This window comes from Ascaphus truei, chromosome 6 (genome assembly GCF_040206685.1).
Source record: "Ascaphus truei isolate aAscTru1 chromosome 6, aAscTru1.hap1, whole genome shotgun sequence".
Taxonomy (NCBI): domain Eukaryota; kingdom Metazoa; phylum Chordata; class Amphibia; order Anura; family Ascaphidae; genus Ascaphus; species Ascaphus truei.
The window spans coordinates 32634730-32653974 of NC_134488.1; the positions used below are offsets into that span (position 1 = coordinate 32634730).

The 19245-nt window shown below is 58.0% G+C and overlaps 1 protein-coding gene across 1 annotated transcript; it reads right to left on the reverse strand.

Annotated features, from left to right (window-relative positions):
• Window positions 1-3737: 3737 nt before the first annotated feature.
• Window positions 3738-18996, reverse strand: GMEB1 (glucocorticoid modulatory element binding protein 1). Its single transcript, XM_075603882.1, is given in 10 exon segments — window positions 3738-4848; window positions 4850-5100; window positions 7094-7216; window positions 7439-7576; window positions 8440-8571; window positions 10338-10492; window positions 12447-12550; window positions 18716-18792; window positions 18795-18839; window positions 18915-18996. Coding segments are annotated over 10 exon segments (1422 nt in total). The 5' UTR covers window positions 18994-18996; the 3' UTR covers window positions 3738-4530.
• Between the last annotated feature and the right edge of the window lie 249 nt (window positions 18997-19245).

Below are 19245 nucleotides of genomic sequence, written 5' to 3' on the forward strand. Positions count from 1 at the left end.
ATGTATATCCAAGGTTTACTTCCCTTACATGTCTCTGTCTTCATTTTAAACGTATGTGCTCTTATTTTTCCTTCTCTTTAAAAGGCTTGCTCTTAATACCCTTTATAAACATGGTTTGCCAGGTTCCAATATGGCGACTGAACCCTTTTGCGCATGCGCAATACCTGTCATTCTGTTGTGTCGCGATCAGCTCGATGCGCATGCGCAGTGCGTGCTGTAGCTTCCACTCCTGCGCGTTCACAGTCAAAGCGGAAGTTCTCTATTCTCTAGATAGCTATTGTGCGGTTTCCTTTCATAAGCTTTATTTATAACATATAAAGCACACAACACACACATACGAATTTATATATATATATATATTTATATATATATATATATATATATTTTGTTTTGTTTTCTCGTTTATATTGTATTTTCTGCACAGAATAAATGTCTAAAGCAGCTGTTTGTTACTTTAGTGCATTATTTTTTTCATTTGATGACCATAACATTAGAACAATAAATATCTTAATTAAATTCTATTTATTTTATAAATACATTTCCATAGCCTCATCATTCAAAGTAGTCGGAGCATAAAAGGCCAACACAAATATTAATTGTAATTCAAAAAAGAAATTGATTATATATATATATATATATATATATATATATAAACACAAAAAAAAGTGCCGCAATCTAATCACCCCTTCAGATCTAAAATAAGTCAATGTCCCAGAAGTCAGGAAAAAATAACCGTCTGGTGGTGCTAAGGGCTAGTATAATATTGAACACACAAAAAAGAAAAAAAGCAAGACCTATAAAACGCACTCAAATTCACAATAAAATAAGATGAGCTTTATTGGTAACACAAAAAAGCTCATGTTATTTTTTTGAAGTGAAACTTCTTTAGTGGCACAGTCAGCTTTCATGGGACAAAACTGGAGACATGGAGACGAAAATGTGAAACGGAAATGACGTCACGTAATGGCCGTCGCTCCCCCCACACTCGCCCGCTGTCACATGCGGCGGCGGCCGCTCCTAATGGCCGCCACTCCCCCCACACGGCCGCTGACATGCTGCGCATGCGCAGTTGTGATGGCGCCGCTGACGGACGTTACGCATGCGCAGAAGCGGCTGGCAGCAGCGCCGTTCCCCCCACACGCCTGCTGACATGCAACGCATGCGCAGGGGCGGGCGTGGCTTGCTTTGGGTATACCGGTGCGTGAGGAGGCTGCGCTGATGCCCGTACTGAGCCGTGTAAGTGCCTGCGCGCAGACGTGTCCTAGAGGTTGTGACACTGGGGAGAGGGTACAGCACCGTCCTAGAGGTTGTGATACTGGGGAGAGGGTACAGCACCGTCCTAGAGGTTGTCACAGGTGAGAGGGCACAGCACTGTCCTAGAGGTTGTGTCACAGGTGAGAGGGCACAGCACCGTCCTAGAGGTTGTCACAGGTGAGAGGGCACAGCGCCGTCCTAGAGGTTGTGTCACAGGTGAGAGGGCACAGCGCCGTCCTAGAGGTTGTGTCACAGGTGAGAGGGCACAGCACCGTCCTGGAGGTTGTGTCACAGGTGAGAGGGCACAGCACTGTCCTAGAGGTTGTGTCACAGGTGAGAGGGCACAGCACCGTCCTAGAGGTTCTCACATTGGTGAGAGTGAACAGCACTGTTCTAGAGGTTGTGACACTGGTGAGAGGGTACAGCGCGCGCGCGCGCGCACGCACGCACGCACGCACACACACTCACACACACACGTTTTGCGCAGAAATAAAATTTATATGTTTCTGACAACACACAAAGAAGTTTCACTTACTATGCGCGTGCACAGCACACAGTTTTTTTGTCAATTTCAGTGCTTTTTATAAGACTTGCTTTTTTTCTTTTTTGTGACACACACAAAACAGTATTTCTCTACAATAATCAAATCGCTGGTAACCGTTACAGATGGTGGCTTTGTATGCTATTAAACAATACATGTTACTTATCATGTTACCTTTATTAAGGCTGCAGGGCCCGATGTGTAAGGCTGGGGCCATAGAGGGGGTAGCAGGGCTGAGGCGCGCTGACGTGAGGCTCGCCTGCTGAAATCTGTGCGATTTCATGCCCATGCAGGCGAGCCAGCAGGCACGATCGGGAGGCAGGGGGGGAGACTGAGGGAGGCGGGGCAGTGACGTCACTGGGCCAATCGCCAGCGACGCACAGACGTCAACGTCACGGCGCCGTGACGTTGACGCTGCTCCGCGCTGATTGGATGTTTTCAGCCGACAGCACTCTGAAAAAGTTTGGCTGTCGGCTGAAAAATCCAGCGCCTCAGCACGCCTGCGGACGCTCGCGTGAGCCCCCTCTAAAGACGTCCTCATGGAGGATGCAGGGGCTCAGCACGGAGCGTCCGCACGGAGGAGCCTTCTATGGACTCAGCCTAATTCCTCTCGCAGAGAAAGGGACCATGGCAGACTTAGGGAATGCCGACATTAAAATGAAGAAAATTATTTACAATATGAATTCGGAAGGAAGAACAATCCGTGTGTCCATCGTCTCCATGTATCTATCAGTCTGTGTCCCTCCATGTACAGTATCTATCAGTCTGTGTCCCTCCATGTACAGTATCTATCAGTCTGTGTCCGTCCCTGTACAGTATCTATCAGTCTGTGTCCGTCCATGTACAGTATCTATCAGTCCGTCTGTCCATGTACAGTATCTATCAGTCCGTCTGTCCATGTACAGTATCTATCAGTCTGTGTCTGTCCATGTACAGTATCTATCAGTCTGTGTCTGTCCATGTACAGTATCTATCAGTCCGTCTGTCCATGTACAGTATCTATCAGTCCGTCTGTCCATGTACAGTATCTATCAGTCTGTGTCCGTCCATGTACAGTATCTATCAGTCTGTGTCTGTCCATGTACAGTATCTATCAGTCCGTCTGTCCATGTACAGTATCTATCAGTCTGTGTCTGTCCATGTACAGTATCTATCAGTCCGTCTGTCCATGTACAGTATCTATCAGTCCGTCTGTCCATGTACAGTATCTATCAGTCCGTCTGTCCATGTACAGTATCTATCAGTCTGTGTCTGTCCATGTACAGTATCTATCAGTCCGTCTGTCCATGTACAGTATCTATCAGTCCGTCTGTCCATGTACAGTATCTATCAGTCTGTGTCCGTCCATGTACAGTATCTATCAGTCTGTGTCCGTCCATGCATCAGTCTCTGCCCACCTGTCTGTGTCTATCCATCTCCATATAGGGTATCAATCAGTCGATGTTTACGTCACTCAGCCTCTCCATGTATCGATCAGTACGTGTCCATGTATCAGTGTCTGTCTCCATCCCTCTCCAGGTATCAGTCGCCTCTATAGGGGTGTTCATTCTTCCGTCCCATGTACATGTAGGTATCAGTCTCTCCACAATGTCAATTTAGGTATATGCATCTATATTTATATAGTTATCTACTTGCTTATCTGTCTATTTATCATCTATTTCTCAGTCTGAGTATCTGCATCTCTTTGTAATTGCCAAACATTAGTGCCCTGCAGCAAAAACATTTTTCCTCAACTATATTTTATGCTTGGTTTTTAATAATTCCATTTAAAAAAAAAAAGTTTAAAGTTGTCAAAATGCTATGTTTTCCCTCATCGGATTTATTCGGCAGCCCGTTTTACAAGAGTTTTATTTTACCAGCGATATCAAAATAATAATAACTATTTCATTGTGTGAAAATCCTAAGAGCTGCAGCAAGAAAACAGAAATAATTAAAACACATCTTTACCAATTAGGTTTATTTTAATACAAAAAAAAAAAGTTGCAATAAATTTCTAGCGTCCGCTTTCTTTTTTACCACACTATGTACAAAAAAAAAAACACAAGCGAGTTGGTGAAATGAGGGTTTTTACCTGCGAGTTCATTGCGGCAGGACACGGGTCAGAGGGTTTATCCCAGCCAAGTGACAATCACACAGCGATGTTTAGTGAGTGAACGGGTCAGTCTAACATAGGACCAAAGTGACCTGGCACTGACTCAAAAGTGGCTTAAATGACAGACATGTCAGTTCCACATGGCCTAGGTCATAGTTCACGTCACTCGGGTTCTACACGGCATAGAGCTGAAGTGGCGAATTCAAAGGAGCACCCCCAGTAGGAACAATGCAACCTGTCCCGGATCCTGCGACTCCACAGAAACATGGGGGTTCCGATACGAAGGCGAGAGTCCACACTTGGCGTCTTCAAAAACAGGTCAAGGTTTAATGTAGGATCAACGTTTCGGTCCCTTCCGTGGAGTGCAGACTGTTGCCTTTTTATAGACCATGGCGTGGCCATCTCGTCATTGAAGGCCACCAAACCGTTCAGCACAGGTGGCTCAATCAGTGGCCATGTTGAAGACTGAGCCACCTGTGCCGAAGTAGGGTTATCAGGAAAGCATGAAATGTTGGTGGCCCATGAGAACTGGAGTTGGCCACAGCTTCCCTAGACCCTTCACGTCACCGTCATAAGGTCCCTCTTCTCCGACCTAGGACGGACCCTTCCCATGACTGCCTCCTCTCATCGACCCCTTCGGCCTTTAATCGTCCTCCAACACCACTATCTCCACGTTATGGACCCCATCGTGGTGTTGCATGCCCAGAACCTTCCCGTCCCCCAATTCCATCACCTTCGATCCCCCCTCTGGGTCCGGCGCCGGGTCTATCTGTATGATCGTTTGCCCCTCTTCGCCAATCCCCTCCGACCCCAACCCAGACTCCATCGCCACCAGCTCCATGGGGCTCATCACCTCAGTCAGCGCTCCCTGGTCCTGCATGCCCGATGCCGCAGAGGTAAGGAGCGCCAGGGCGTCAGCCGCCCCGGCCTTGCCCAGCACCGTGGCGTAGCGAAGCAGAGACTGCGGGGCCCAGGCTGCCCAGAGAAAACTGATGTCCAACGGGCGCCAGGGTGAAAGGAGACAGCACGGTGTAGTGAGGCTGCTGGGAGGCGGGCGAGAGGGTGCCCAGGGACCCTGCAGAAGCAGGACGCTGAAGGCGCGGCCTTTTGGGGGGTTTGGGGCTGTTCACGGGCATCAATACCACGTTCTGGAGCAGTTGTGTCCTTCCCCCCTCCTGCTGCTTCCTCTGCTCTTCCAGCTGCCGCTCCAGATCTGCACGGGGGAAACCCCAAATGTTATGTTAGTGGGACTGACTAACCCATTATACAAGTCGCTGACATTAGTTCCTCCTACGTGGGACTGATCCTTTAATGCAGAGGTGCTCAACTCCAGTCAAGGCCCCCCGCCTCCCAAACAGGTCAGGTTTTCAGGATATCCCTGCTTCAGCACAGCCAACTCAATCAGAGGCTCAGTCGAAGACTGCATCACCTGTGCTGAAGCAGGGATATCATGAAAACCTGACCTGTTGAGGGGTGGGGGGGGGGTTAATGAGCTACAATTGGTTTAACAATACAATATGTTGGGTTTTAACAGGTCAGGACTTTTTGCGGGTTTGTGCTGGTCTTCATAGAGAACTTAATTGGGATGGGGGGAGGGCTACTAAAATTACCACATGGGTGATAGGGAGCTGATAGTTAAGTTACGGGCAGTTGTTTTGCTAGAGATGGGAATAAAACGGCTTTCCTGACAACTTTGTAAACAAGATCCTTCTAGAGCTACCTTCAAAGGCATTCGCTAGGGGGTTCTGCGAGGTTCAGGGGTCGTGGCTAAGAAAGTATTCAAGCCAAGAGTGACTTTTAAAAATGAGAATAATCATATAACATCACCTCCTCTGCATAATAATATGTCACAGTGGCAGGTTCTGATACCACACACTGCATGTTTAAGAGACTCTAAGGGGCAGATATCCATTTGTCACTCAGATTTAGGATTACGGCGGCCGTGATTAGTCACGTTGTTACCGCGATGAGCGCCCAAACCTGTTAATGTAACTCACGTGTGTAAGTATTACACAAGGAAAATTAGGAGTACATTTATATATTAAGGCAGGATTAAACGTCGTTTGGAAAGGTTTTTTTCCTCCGTCGTAAACCTGTCGATGTTAACAGCTGATTTACGACAGGGGCGGGCTTATGTTGTTTCCATGGGGAAAGAATGTATTTAAGTCTTGGCAAAGATTATGAAAATCAGATTTAAACAGAGGTGTGTTTGGACCGAACGCGAGTCTCACGTCTGTGCCAGAGACCTCTCTGGGAGAAAACCTGTGACATATGGTAATGTATATAATGTATAGGGTTTTCTGGTTCATGCTTTATCCTTTTATTTTGAGAAACTGTCCTGCATTTATTGTAATTGTATGTTCTTGTAATCCTTTTTCTGTAATCTAAGCACTGTATTTTAGTATATATTAAAACATTTAATAAGTGAGGCTTTGGGCTCTGAATTAACTGATTGCACGTTCTGGAGTATTTACATTTTCGGACACATTTTGCTACAATAGATTGTGTTTAAATGTATAGTTTTTTCTGTAATAAACAGGGACCGGTAACCCTGGCAATTATTAACATTACATCTTTTATTCGCATTTCCGGGTGATGGCAGCGTATAGATATGACTGCAATGGAGTAGGGACTAATATGAACTCATTGGAGGTACCTGGAGGTACCTTGCGCAGGAGAAAGGTGAGTTGGCTAAAGTAGCCGTGTGTATTAACCCTGGTTACATATCCAAGTCATGTGCCCACTTGTGTGCTGTTTGTGACAGGTGGCACATGGGGACAGATTTAGGGGAGATGTTAACTCATCTTAGGGACCTTTGCGGAGGTGAAAAGTGGGGCAGCTTGCGAGCGGTGTATTAACCCTTGTCCCGTATGCAGGCCACGTGCTCACAGGTGTGCCGTACGTGACAAGCAACCCTGCCTTAACCCATTAAAACATGTCACTGTTATTAGATCACTTTGCTCTACGTGGGACAGACCCTTTAACTAACCATTGAAAGTCGACACATAAGTGCTGTATCAGACCTAAATGTACTTGTTAAACCAAATGTTAATGATGAATCCCTTATAGGGTCTGCGTGTCTGTTTATAGGACAGGGCCATCATCCTATATCCCATTCGTACAGCAGCACTTTTGCAGAAGTAGCCCGGCAGCCATCTCTGGGGTGGATCAGTGGTCTCACACTAAGGGTCAGCAAGGTCACTCACCCGCCAGTGTATAGTGATACTGCCCCTCACTCTGCTCCGTCTGAGTCTTCTTTAGTTCCAGCACTTTCTTCACACTGTCCAGCAAACCAAAGCTGTGAGCGATGTTACTGAGCACGGTGGCATCTGAGAGACGGAGCAAAAAGGAGGAGAAGACACTCACACCTTCTGGGAAACTCTCCGTCCCTCCCAGGTCAGGCAATAAGGCACCAAGCATTGTGGTTACCAGGAGTACAAAGTCACCCGACAACGTGGACAGCGTCACTACGGCACTCGCACAGCAACCGTCTGTAACGTATATCTAATAAGGCACGAGAGTGTCACTAACCTCGGCAACTGAGCTCTCACCTGACACCTGGAAGGGGATCTGTCCTGCCCTCTGCTGCACCCCACCGAGAAGATCCTCCATCTCGCTCTGTATGTTGCTGATCACTTCGTCCATTAGACCCACGTCTGCAATGCCCCTCCAAAATAGCAGAGTCTCCTCTGGGGGAGGGCAGGGAGTGTTAGGGGAGCAGCCTCAAGAATCCCAAAATTCAAAGCGATCAACCTATTAAAAATCCAGCTTTGCTCTCCCGTTAGGAAATGGTATTACAGGGATTTCTGTTACTCCCCATTATACGCAAAAGGGGTAGGTCGCACCGCTCAGCGCAGGCCAGGTCCCCACAGTAGGTAATATGTAGTAAATAGAACGCATGGTACAATAGGGGGAGATATGGAGTTATACAGAGTTGATCCAAATAGGATGGAAAGAATCCCCAGCTGCTGCACGCGATGCGTAGGAACGAAAGTATCGGGCAACAATGGTCCCCGGGTAGCTTGTCTGGGAGCGGCGGTCAGTGACCGGAAGGATCCGGAATGTTAAAAACAAAAATAATAACATTTTATTACAATTCATTTATAGGTGCAACATAAGTAAGCAAATACAGTAATAAAAGGTGTAAAAATCCCCTTTTCCACCCTCACCCCGGACAAACCCGAAGCAACATCCACGTCAAAGCTTCCTGCGGGGGACGTCCCATATAACTATGGCCTTGGGGTCAGCGCTTGGTCACCCCCAGCGAGCGCTGTATAATAGGATTAGTTTAGGACAGGGGCGGCCAACTCCAGTCCTCAAGGGCCACCAACAAAGTCAGGTTTTCAGGATATCCCTGCTTCAGCACAGGTGGCTCAACCAGTGGCTGCAGTTGGAGTTGGCCACCCCTGGTTTAGGACTACAGATTGCCGGGGTTAGTACAGTCCTCGCTCAACCTCTGTTCAAGGAGTATGTGTTGTGCGGGTTCCACCCCAGAGGTGGCTGCACGCTCGCTATGGCCATTTCCATGGCCGCTCTGCTCTATCTCCGTTACCTGAAATCTCCTCGCCCTCTTTCTTGTATCCGTCGTCTCTCGTCACCTGCATGGCGGCCGTCAGACCGGAACCCCACTCAATGGCCCCGTCCTCCACCATCTCCTCGGACATGGACATCGAGGAGAGGCTGACTGTGAAATAGGGGGATACGTCACACAGGAAGGGAGAGAGGGGGGGGGCCGAAGGGAGAGAGGGGGGGAGCCGAAGGAGAGAGGGGGGGAGCCGAAGGGAGAGAGGGGGGGAGCCGAAGGGAGAGAGGGGGGGAGCCGAAGGGAGAGAGGGGGGGAGCGAAGGGAGAGAGGGGGGGAGCGAAGGGAGAGAGGGGGGGAGCGAAGGGAGAGAGGGGGGGAGCGAAGGGAGAGAGGGGGGGGGCCGAAGGGAGAGAGGGGGGGAGCCGAAGGGAGAGAGGGGGGGAGCCGAAGGGAGAGAGGGGGGGAGCCGAAGGGAGAGAGGGGGGGAGCGAAGGGAGAGAGGGGGGGAGCGAAGGGAGAGAGGGGGGAGCGAAGGGAGAGAGGGGGGGAGCGAAGGGAGAGAGGGGGGGAGGCGAAGGGAGAGAGGGGGGGAGCGAAGGGAGAGAGGGGGGGAGCGAAGGAGAGAGGGGGGGAGCGAAGGGAGAGAGGGGGGGAGCGAAGGGAGAGAGGGGGGGAGCAAAGGGAGAGAGGGAGGGAGCGAAGGGAGAGAGGGGGGGAGCGAAGGGAGAGAGGGGGGGAGCGAAGGGAGAGAGGGGGGGAGCGAAGGGAGAGAGGGGGGAGCGAAGGAGAGAGGGGGGGAGCGAAGGGAGAGAGGGGGGGGCGAAGGGAGAGAGGGGGGGGCGAAGGGAGAGAGGGGGGGGAGCGAAGGGAGAGAGGGGGGGAGCGAAGGGAGAGAGGGGGGGAGCGAAGGGAGAGAGGGGGGGAGCGAAGGGAGAGAGGGGGGGAGCGAAGGGAGGGAGGGGGGGAGCGAAGGGAGGAGGGGGGGAGCGAAGGGAGGGAGGGGGGGAGCGAAGGGAGGGAGGGGGGGAGCGAAGGGAGGGAGGGGGGAGCGAAGGGAGGGAGGGGGGGAGCGAAGGCAGAGAGGGGGGGAGCGAAGGGAGAGAGGGGGGGAGCGAAGGGAAGAGGGGGGGAGCGAAGGAGAGAGGGGGGAGCGAAGGGAGAGAGGGGGGGGGCGAAGGGAGAGAGGGGGGGAGCGAAGGGAGAGAGGGGGGGAGCGAAGGGAGAGAGGGGGGGAGCGAAGGGAGAGAGGGGGGGAGCGAAGGGAGAGAGGGGGGGAGCGAAGGGAGAGAGGGGGGGAGCGAAGGGAGAGAGGGGGGGAGCGAAGGGAGAGAGGGGGGAGCGAAGGGAGAGAGGGGGGAGCGAAGGGAGAGAGGGGGGGAGCGAAGGGAGAGAGGGGGGGAGCGAAGGGAGAGAGGGGGGGAGCGAAGGGAGAGAGGGGGGAGCAAGGGAGAGAGGGGGAGCGAAGGGAGAGAGGGGGGAGCGAAGGGAGAGAGGGGGGAGCGAAGGGAGAGAGGGGGAGCGAAGGGAGAGAGGGGGGAGCGAAGGGAGAGAGGGGGGAGCGAAGGGAGAGAGGGGGGGAGCGAAGGGAGAGAGGGGGGGAGCGAAGGGAGAGAGGGGGGGAGCGAAGGGAGAGAGGGGGGGAGCGAAGGGAGAGAGGGGGGGAGCGAAGGGAGAGAGGGGGGGAGCGAAGGGAGAGAGGGGGGGAGCGAAGGGAGAGAGGGGGGGGAGCGAAGGGAGAGAGGGGGGGGAGCGAAGGGAGAGAGGGGGGGAGCGAAGGGAGAGAGAGGGGGGGACGAAGGGAAAGGGGGGGGACGAAGGGAGAGAGGGGGGGGCGAAGGGAGAGAGTGGGGGCGAAGGGAGAGTGTCAGTGTCTCCTCCCCCGCCCCCCCTTCCTGTCAGTGTCTCCCCGGTCCGTGTCACCGCACCCTCGGCAGAGGTTGGCGTCTGCACCACGCTGCTCTGTCCTGGCACCGGTGCCCGGGCGCTGCTGATCAGGAGGTCAAACTTGGTGCTGCGGCAGGTATTGGTGCAGACCGTGTCATGCTGATAGAAATCCATCTGCCCAGAGTCCATCATCTTCCTGTGGGGGGGATAAAGCACGAGGGGCGGAGAGTGTAACCTGCAGGGGCTGTAACAGGTCCTGTGCCCACCTCAGAATAATGTCATTATGCACCCACCTCAGTTCAACATGCCCCCCCTCCTGTGCCCACCTCAGTACAACATGCCCCCCTCCAGTACCCACCTCAGTTCAACATGCCCCCCCTCCTGTGCCCACCCTCAGTACAACATGCCCCCCTCCTGTGCCCACCTCAGTACAACATGCCCCCCTCCTGTGCCCACCTCAGTACAACATGCCCCCACCTCAGTACAACATGCCCCCTCCTGTGCCCACCTCAGTACAACATGCCCCCTCCTGTGCCCACCTCAGTACAACATGCCCCCATCCTGTGCCCACCTCAGTACAACATGCCCCCCCTCCTGTGCCCACCTCAGTACAACATGCCCCCATCCTGTGCCCACCTCAGTACAACATGCCCCCATCCTGTGCCCACCTCAGTACAACATGCCCCCCTCCTGTGCCCACCTCAGTACAACATGCCCCCCTCCTGTGCCCACCTCAGTACAACATGCCCCCCCTCCTGTGCCCACCTCAGTACAACATGCCCCCCCTCCTGTGCCCACCTCAGTACAAACATGCCCCCCCTCCTGTGCCCACCTCAGTACAACATGCCCCCCCCTCTTGTGCCCACCTCAGTACAACATGCCCCCCTCCTGTGCCCACCTCAGTACAACATGCCCCCCCCTCCTGTGCCCACCTCAGTACAACATGCCCCCCCTCCTGTGCCCACCTCAGTACAACATGCCCCTCTGTGCCCACCTCAGTACAACATGCCCCCATCCTGTGCCCACCTCAGTACAACATGCCCCCTGTGCCCACCTCAGTACAACATGCCCCTATCCTGTGCCCACCTCAGTACAACATGCCCCCCCTCTGTGCCCACCTCGTACACATGCCCCCCTCCTGTGCCCACCTCAGTACAACATGCCCCCCTCCTGTGCCCACCTCAGTACAACATGCCCCCCCTCCTGTGCCCACCTCAGTACAACATGCCCCCCTCCTGTGCCCACCTCAGTACAACATGCCCCCCTCCTGTGCCCACCTCAGTACAACATGCCCCCCTCCTGTGCCCACCTCAGTACAACATGCCCCCCTCCTGTGCCCACCTCAGTACAACATGCCCCCCCTCCTGTGCCCACCTCAGTACAACATGCCCCCCTCCTGTGCCCACCTCAGTACAACATGCCCCCCTCCTGTGCCCACCTCAGTACAACATGCCCCCCCTCCTGTGCCCACCTCAGTACAACATGCCCCTCCTGTGCCCACCTCAGTACAACATGCCCCCCTCCTGTGCCCACCTCAGTACAACATGCCCCCCTCCTGTGCCCACCTCAGTACAACATGCCCCCCTCCTGTGCCCACCTCAGTACAACATGCCCACCCTCATGTGCCCACCTCAGTACAACATGCCCCCTCTCCTGTGCCACCTTAGCATGACGCCCCCCGTCCTTGTGCCCACCTTAGCATGACGCCCCCCGTCCTGTGCCCACCTTAGCATGACGCCCCCGTCCTGTGCCCACCTTAGCATGACGCCCCCCCCGTCCTGTGCCCACCCTAGCATGACGACCCCCCATCCTGTGCCCACCTTAGCATGACACCCCCCCCATCCTGTGCCACCTTAGCATGACACCCCCCCTCCATCCTGTGCCCACCTTAGCATGACGACCCCCCATCCTGTGCCCACCCTAGCATGATGACCCCCCATCCTGTGCCCACCCTAGCATGACACCCCCCCCCCCGTCCTGTGCCCACCTTAGCATGACGCCCCCCCGTCCTGTGCCCACCCTAGCATGACGACCCCCCATCCTGTGCCCACCTTAGCATGACACCCCCCCCATTCTGTGCCCACCTTAGCATGACACCCCCCCCCATCCTGTGCCCACCTTAGCATGACGACCCCCCATCCTGTGCCCACCTTAGCATGACGCCCCCCAGACGTATGGCTCTCTTCCAATCCTTCAGGGTGGATTTTCCGGCCAGGTGAACAAAGTGTTTGGGACTAATCAGCTGCTCGTTAAACTGAGAACAAAACACAGCAGGGGATAAGAAAGCGGGGGAGAAGAGAGCGAGAGGGGGGGGGGGAGAAGAGAGCGAGAGGGGGGGGGGGAGAGAGAGCGAGAGGGGGGGGGGGGGAGAAGAGACGAGAGGGGGGGGGGAGAAGAGAGCGAGAGGGGGGGGGGGAGAAGAGAGCGAGAGGGGGGGAGAAGAGAGCGAGAGGGGGGGGGAGGAAGAGAGCGAGAGGGGGGGGGGAAGGAGAGCGAGAGGGGGGGGGAAGGAGAGCGAGAGGGGGGGGGAAGGAGAGCGAGAGGGGGGGGGGAAGGAGAGCGAGAGGGGGGGGGGAAGGAGAGCGAGAGGGGGGGGGAAGGAGAGCGAGAGGGGGGGGGGAGGAGAGCGAGAGGGGGGGGGAAGGAGAGCGAGAGGGGGGGGGAAGGAGAGCGAGAGGGGGGAAGGAGAGCGAGAGGGGGGGGGAAGGAGAGCGAGAGGGGGGGGGAAGGAGAGCGAGAGGGGGGGGGAAGGAGAGCGAGAGGGGGGGGAAGGAGAGCGAGAGGGGGGGGGGAAGGAGAGCGAGAGGGGGGGGGGAAGGAGAGCGAGAGGGGGGGGGAAGGAGAGCGAGAGGGGGGGGGAAGGAGAGCGAGAGGGGGGGGGAAGGAGAGCGAGAGGGGGGGGAAGGAGAGGGAGAGGGGGGGGGGAAGGAGAGCGAGAGGGGGGGGGGAAAGGAGAGCGAGAGGGGGGGGAAGGAGAGCGAGAGGGGGGGGAAGGAGAGCGAGAGGGGGGGGAAGGAGAGCGAGAGGGGGGGGAAGGAGAGCGAGAGGGGGGGGAAGGAGAGCGAGAGGGGGGGGGAGGGAGAGCGAGAGGGGGGGGGAAGGAGAGCGAGAGGGGGGGGGGAGGAGAGCGAGAGGGGGGGGAGGAGAGCGAGAGGGGGGGGGAAGGAGAGCGAGGGGGGGGGGGAAGGAGAGCGAGAGGGGGGGGGGGAAGGAGAGCGAGAGGGGGGGGAAGGAGAGCGAGAGGGGGGGGGAAGGAGAGCGAGAGGGGGGGGGAAGGAGAGCGAGAGGGGGGGGGAAGGAGAGCGAGAGGGGGGGGAAGGAGAGCGAGAGGGGGGGAAGGAGAGCGAGAGAGGGGGGGGAAGGAGAGCGAGAGAGGGGGGGGGAAGGAGAGCGAGAGAGGGGGGGGGAAGGAGAGCGAGAGAGGGGGGGGGGAAGGAGAGCGAGAGAGGGGGGGGGAAGGAGAGCGAGAGAGGGGGGGGGAAGGAGAGCGAGAGGGGTGGGGGGAAGGAGAGCGAGAGGGGTGGGGGAAGGAGAGCGAGAGGGGTGGGGGGAAGGAGAGCGAGAGGGGTGGGGGGGAAGGAGAGCGAGAGGGGTGGGGGGAAGGAGAGCGAGAGGGGTGGGGGGAAGGAGAGCGAGAGGGGTGGGGGGAAGGAGAGCGAGAGGGGTGGGGGGAAGGAGAGCGAGAGGGGTGGGGGGAAGGAGAGCGAGAGGGGTGGGGGGAAGGAGAGCGAGAGGGTGGGGGGAAGGAGAGCGAGAGGGGTGGGGGGAAGGAGAGCGAGAGGGGTGGGGGAAGGAGAGCGAGAGGGGTGGGGGGAAGGAGAGCGAGAGGGGTGGGGGGAAGGAGAGCGAGAGGGGTGGGGGGAAGGAGAGCGAGAGGGGTGGGGGGAAGAGGAGAGCGAGAGGGGTGGGGGAAGGAGAGCGAGAGGGGTGGGGGGAAGGAGAGCGAGAGGGGTGGGGGGAAGGAGAGCGAGAGGGGTGGGGGGAAGGAGAGCGAGAGGGGTGGGGGGAAGGAGAGCGAGAGGGGTGGGGGGAAGGAGAGCGAGAGGGGTGGGGGGAAGGAGAGCGAGAGGGGTGGGGGGAAGGAGAGCGAGAGGGGTGGGGGGAAGGAGAGCGAGAGGGGTGGGGGGAAGGAGAGCGAGAGGGGTGGGGGGAAGGAGAGCGAGAGGGGTGGGGGGAAGGAGAGCGAGAGGGGTGGGGGGAAGGAGAGCGAGAGGGGTGGGGGGAAGGAGAGCGAGAGGGGTGGGGGGAAGGAGAGCGAGAGGGGTGGGGGGAAGGAGAGCGAGAGGGGTGGGGGGAAGGAGAGCGAGAGGGGTGGGGGGAAGGAGAGCGAGAGGGGTGGGGGGAAGGAGAGCGAGAGGGGTGGGGGGAAGGAGAGCGAGGGGGGGGAAGAGAGCGGGGGGGTGGAAGAGAACGAGGGGGGGGAAAGAGAACGAGGGGGGGGGGAAAGAGAACGAGGGGGAAGAGAACGAGGGGGGGGGAAGAGAACGAGGGGGGGGAAGAGAACGAGGGGGGGGAAGAGAACGAGGGGGGGGAAGAGAACGAGGGGGGGGGAAGAGAACGAGGGGGGGGAAGAGAACGAGGGGGGGGGAAGAGAACGAGGGGGGGGAAGAGAACGAGGGGGGGGAAGAGAGCGAGGGGGGGAAAGAGAGCGAGGGGGGGAAAGAGAGCGAGGGGGGGGAAAGAGAGCGAGGGGGGGGAAAGAGAGCGAGGGGGGGGAAAGAGAGCGAGGGGGGGTAAAGAGAGCGAGGGGGGGTAAAGAGAGCGAGGGGGGGTAAAGAGAGCGAGGGGGGTAAAGAGAGCGAGGGGGGGAAAGAGAGCGAGGGGGGGGGAAAGAGAGCGAGGGGGGGGAAAGAGAGCGAGGGGGGGGAAAGAGAGCGAGGGGGGGAAAGAGAGCGAGAGGGGTGGGGGAAGGAGAGCGAGAGGGGTGGGGGGAAGGAGAGCGAGAGGGGTGGGGGGAAGGAGAGCGAGAGGGGTGGGGGGGAAGGAGAGCGAGAGGGGTGGGGGGAAGGAGAGCGAGAGGGGTGGGGGGAAGGAGAGCGAGAGGGGTGGGGGGAAGGAGAGCGAGAGGGGTGGGGGGAAGGAGAGCGAGAGGGGTGGGGGAAGGAGAGCGAGAGGGGTGGGGGGAAGGAGAGCGAGAGGGGTGGGGGGAAGGAGAGCGAGGGGGGGAAGAGAGCGGGGGGGGGGTGGAAGAGACGAGGGGGGGAGGAACGAGGGGGGGGGGAAGAGAACGAGGGGGGGGAAGAGAACGAGGGGGGGGGAAGAGAACGAGGGGGGGGGAAGAGAACGAGGGGGGGGGGAAGAGAACGAGGGGGGGGAAGAGAACGAGGGGGGGGAAGAGAACGAGGGGGGGAGAGACGAGGGGGGGGGGAAGAGAACGAGGGGGGGGGAAGAGAACGAGGGGGGGGGAAGAGAACGAGGGGGGGGGGAAGAGAACGAGGGGGGGGGGAAGAGAACGAGGGGGGGGGAAGAGAACGAGGGGGGGGGAAGAGAACGAGGGGGGGGGAAGAGAACGAGGGGGGGGGGAAGAGAACGAGGGGGGGGGGAAGAGAACGAGGGGGGGGGGAAGAGAACGAGGGGGGGGGGAAGAGAACGAGGGGGGGGGGAAGAGACCGAGGGGGGGGGGGAAGAGAACGAGGGGGGGGGGAAGAGAACGAGGGGGGGGGAAGAGAACGAGGGGGGGGGAAGAGAACGAGGGGGGGGGGAAGAGAACGAGGGGGGGGGGAAGAGAACGAGGGGGGGGGAAGAGAACGAGGGGGGGGAAGAGAACGAGGGGGGGGGAAGAGAACGAGGGGGGGGGGAAGAGAACGAGGGGGGGGGGAAGAGAACGAGGGGGGGGGGAAGAGAACGAGGGGGGGGGAGAGAACGAGACGGGGGGGGGAAGAGAACGAGGGGGGGGGAAGAGAACGAGGGGGGGGGAAGAGAACGAGGGGGGGGGAAGAGAACGAGGGGGGGGAAGAGAACGAGGGGGGGGGGAGAGAACGAGGGGGGGGGAAGAGAACGAGGGGGGGGGGGAAGAGAACGAGGGGGGGGGGAAGAGAACGAGGGGGGGGGAGGAGACGAGGGGGGGGAAAGAGAGCGAGGGGGGGGAAAGAGAGCGAGGGGGGGAAAGAGAGCGAGGGGGGGGAAAGAGAGCGAGGGGGGGGAAAGAGAGCGAGGGGGGGGAAAGAGAGCGAGGGGGGGGAAAGAGAGCGAGGGGGGGGGAAAGAGAGCGAGGGGGGGGAAAGAGAGCGAGGGGGGGAAAGAGAGCGAGGGGGGGGAAAGAGAGCGAGGGGGGGGGAAAGAGAGCGAGGGGGGGGAAAGAGAGCGAGGGGGGGGAAAGAGAGCGAGGGGGGGGAAAGAGAGCGAGGGGGGGGAAAGAGAGCGAGGGGGGGAAAGAGAGCGAGGGGGGGAAAGAGAGCGAGGGGGGGGAAAGAGAGCGAGGGGGGGGAAAGAGAGCGAGGGGGAGGAAAGAGAGCGAGGGGGAGGAAAGAGAGCGAGGGGGAGGAAAGAGAGCGAGGGGGAGGAAAGAGAGCGAGGGGGGGGAAAGAGAGCGAGGGGGGGGAAAGAGAGCGAGGGGGGGGAAAGAGAGCGAGGGGGAGGAAAGAGAGCGAGGGGGAGGAAAGAGAGCGAGGGGGGGGAAAGAGAGCGAGGGGGGGGAAAGAGAGCGAGGGGGGGGAAAGAGAGCGAGGGGGGGGAAAGAGAGCGAGGGGGGGGAAAGAGAGCGAGGGGGGGGAAAGAGAGCGAGGGGGGGGAAAGAGAGCGAGGGGGGGGAAAGAGAGCGAGGGGGGGGAAAGAGAGCGAGGGGGGGGAAAGAGAGCGAGGGGGGGGAAAGAGAGCGAGGGGGGGGAAAGAGAGCGAGGGGGGGAAAGAGAGCGAGGGGGGGGGAAAGAGAGCGAGGGGGGGAAGAGAGCGAGGGGGGGAAAGAGAGCGAGGGGGGGAAAGAGAGCGAGGGGGGGAAAGAGAGCGAGGGGGGGGAAGAGAGCGAGGGGGGGGAAAGAGAGCGAGGGGGGGAAGAGAGCGAGGGGGGGGGAAAGAGAGCAAGGGGGGGGGAAGAGAGCGAGGGGGGAAGAGAGCGAGGGGGGGAAGAGAGCGAGGGGGGGGAGAGAATAGAGAGAAAGGGGGGGAGAGAATAGAGAGAAAGGGGGGGAGAGAATAGAGAGAAAGGGGGGAGAGAATAGAGAGAAAGGGGGGGAGAATAGAGAGAAAGGGGGGAGAGAATAGAGAGAAAGGGGGGAGAGAATAGAGAGAAAGGGGGGGAGGGAATAGTGAGAAAGGGGGGGAGGGAATAGTGAGAAAGGGGGGGGAATAGAGAGGAAAGGGGGGGAGAGAATAGAGAGAAAGGGGGGAGAGACTAGAGAGAAAGGCGGGAGAGACTAGAGAGAAAGGGGGGGAGAGAATAGTGAGAAAGGGGGGGAAAAGAGAGCGAGGGGGGGGAAAGAGAGCGAGGGGGGGGGGAAGAGAGCGAGGGGGGGGAAGAGAGCGAGGGGGGGGGAAGAGAGCGAGGGGGGGGGAAGAGAGCGAGGGGGGGAAGAGAGCGAGGGGGGGGAAGAGAGCGAGGGGGGGAAGAGAGCGAGGGGGGGGAAGAGAGCGAGGGGGGGGAAGAGAGCGAGGGGGGGGAAGAGAGCGAGGGGGGGGGAAGAGAGCGAGGGGGGGGGAAGAGAGCGAGGGGGGAAAGAGAGCGAGGGGGGAAAGAGAGCGAGGGGGGGAAGAGAGCGAGGGGGGGAAGAGAGCGAGGGGGGGAAGAGCGAGGGGGGGAAGAGAGCGAGGGGGGGAAGAGAGCGAGGGGGGGAAGAGAGCGAGGGGGGGAAGAGAGCGAGGGGGGGAAGAGAGCGAGGGGGGGAAGAGAGCGAGGGGGGGGAGAGAATAGAGAGAAAGGGGGGGAGAGAAAGAGAGAAGGGGGGAGAGAATAGAGAGAAAGGGGGGGAGAATAGAGAGAAAGGGGGGAGAGATAGAGAGAAGAGGGGGAGAGAATAGAGAGAAAGGGGGGGGAGGGAATAGTGAGAAGGGGCTGGGAATAGTGAGAAAGGGGGGGGGAATAGAGAGAAAGGGGGGGAGAGAATAGAGAGAAAGGGGGGAGAGACTAGAGAGAAAGGGGGGGAGAGAATAGTGAGAAGGGGGGGGAATAGAGAGAAAGGGGGGGGGAATAGAGAGAAAGGGGGGGGAATAGAGAGAAAGGGGGGGAGAGAGAGAAAGGGGGGGAGAGAATAGAGAGAAAGGGGGGAGAGAATAGTGAGAAGGGGGGGGAATAGAATAGAGAGAAAGGGGGGAGAGAATAGTGAGAAGGGGGGGGAATAGAGAGAAAGGGGGAATAGAGAGAAAGGGGGGAGAGAATAGAGAGAAGGGGGGGTGGAATAGAGAGAAAGGGGGGAGAAGAGAGATGGATCCCTTCTATAGCTTCACAACGCACCCCCTCCATGACTCTTCCCTACCCCCATGTCACCTTCACACACTTCACGTTGATCCCCGGACACACAAACTTCTTCCACAGCAGGATGGCTTTACTGTCCCCGCAGGTTATGGATACGCAATGTCAATGTTATCACTCAGCTCCACCGTGCCGCCGTCTGCAAGGGAGGGGGCAGGGTGATGTCTCCGACCAGGGAGCTGCTCGGGGGGGACGGGGGCGATCTGTCACTCACCTAGAGAGTCCCCCATCTTCAGGGTTTGAGTCTCCAGGGAGACAACAGCGCCGTTAGCGTCCGAGCAGTCGCCATACATCCTGCAGGGACACAATGTGGGACTGAGATGACCAGGACAGGAGGACGATGGGGGGAGAGGAGAAAGTTGGAGGAGGGGACAAAAGTTAAAGGTTACAGAGGGGTAGTTTGGGCAGTAAGAGGGCAGGATCGTTAGAGAGGGGTAGGTTGGGAGGTAGGAGAGGGAGGTTAGGATGATTAGAGATGGGTAGTTGGGAGGTAGGACAGAACAGGATGATTAGAGGGGGGTAGTTGGGCGGTAGGAGAGGGCAGG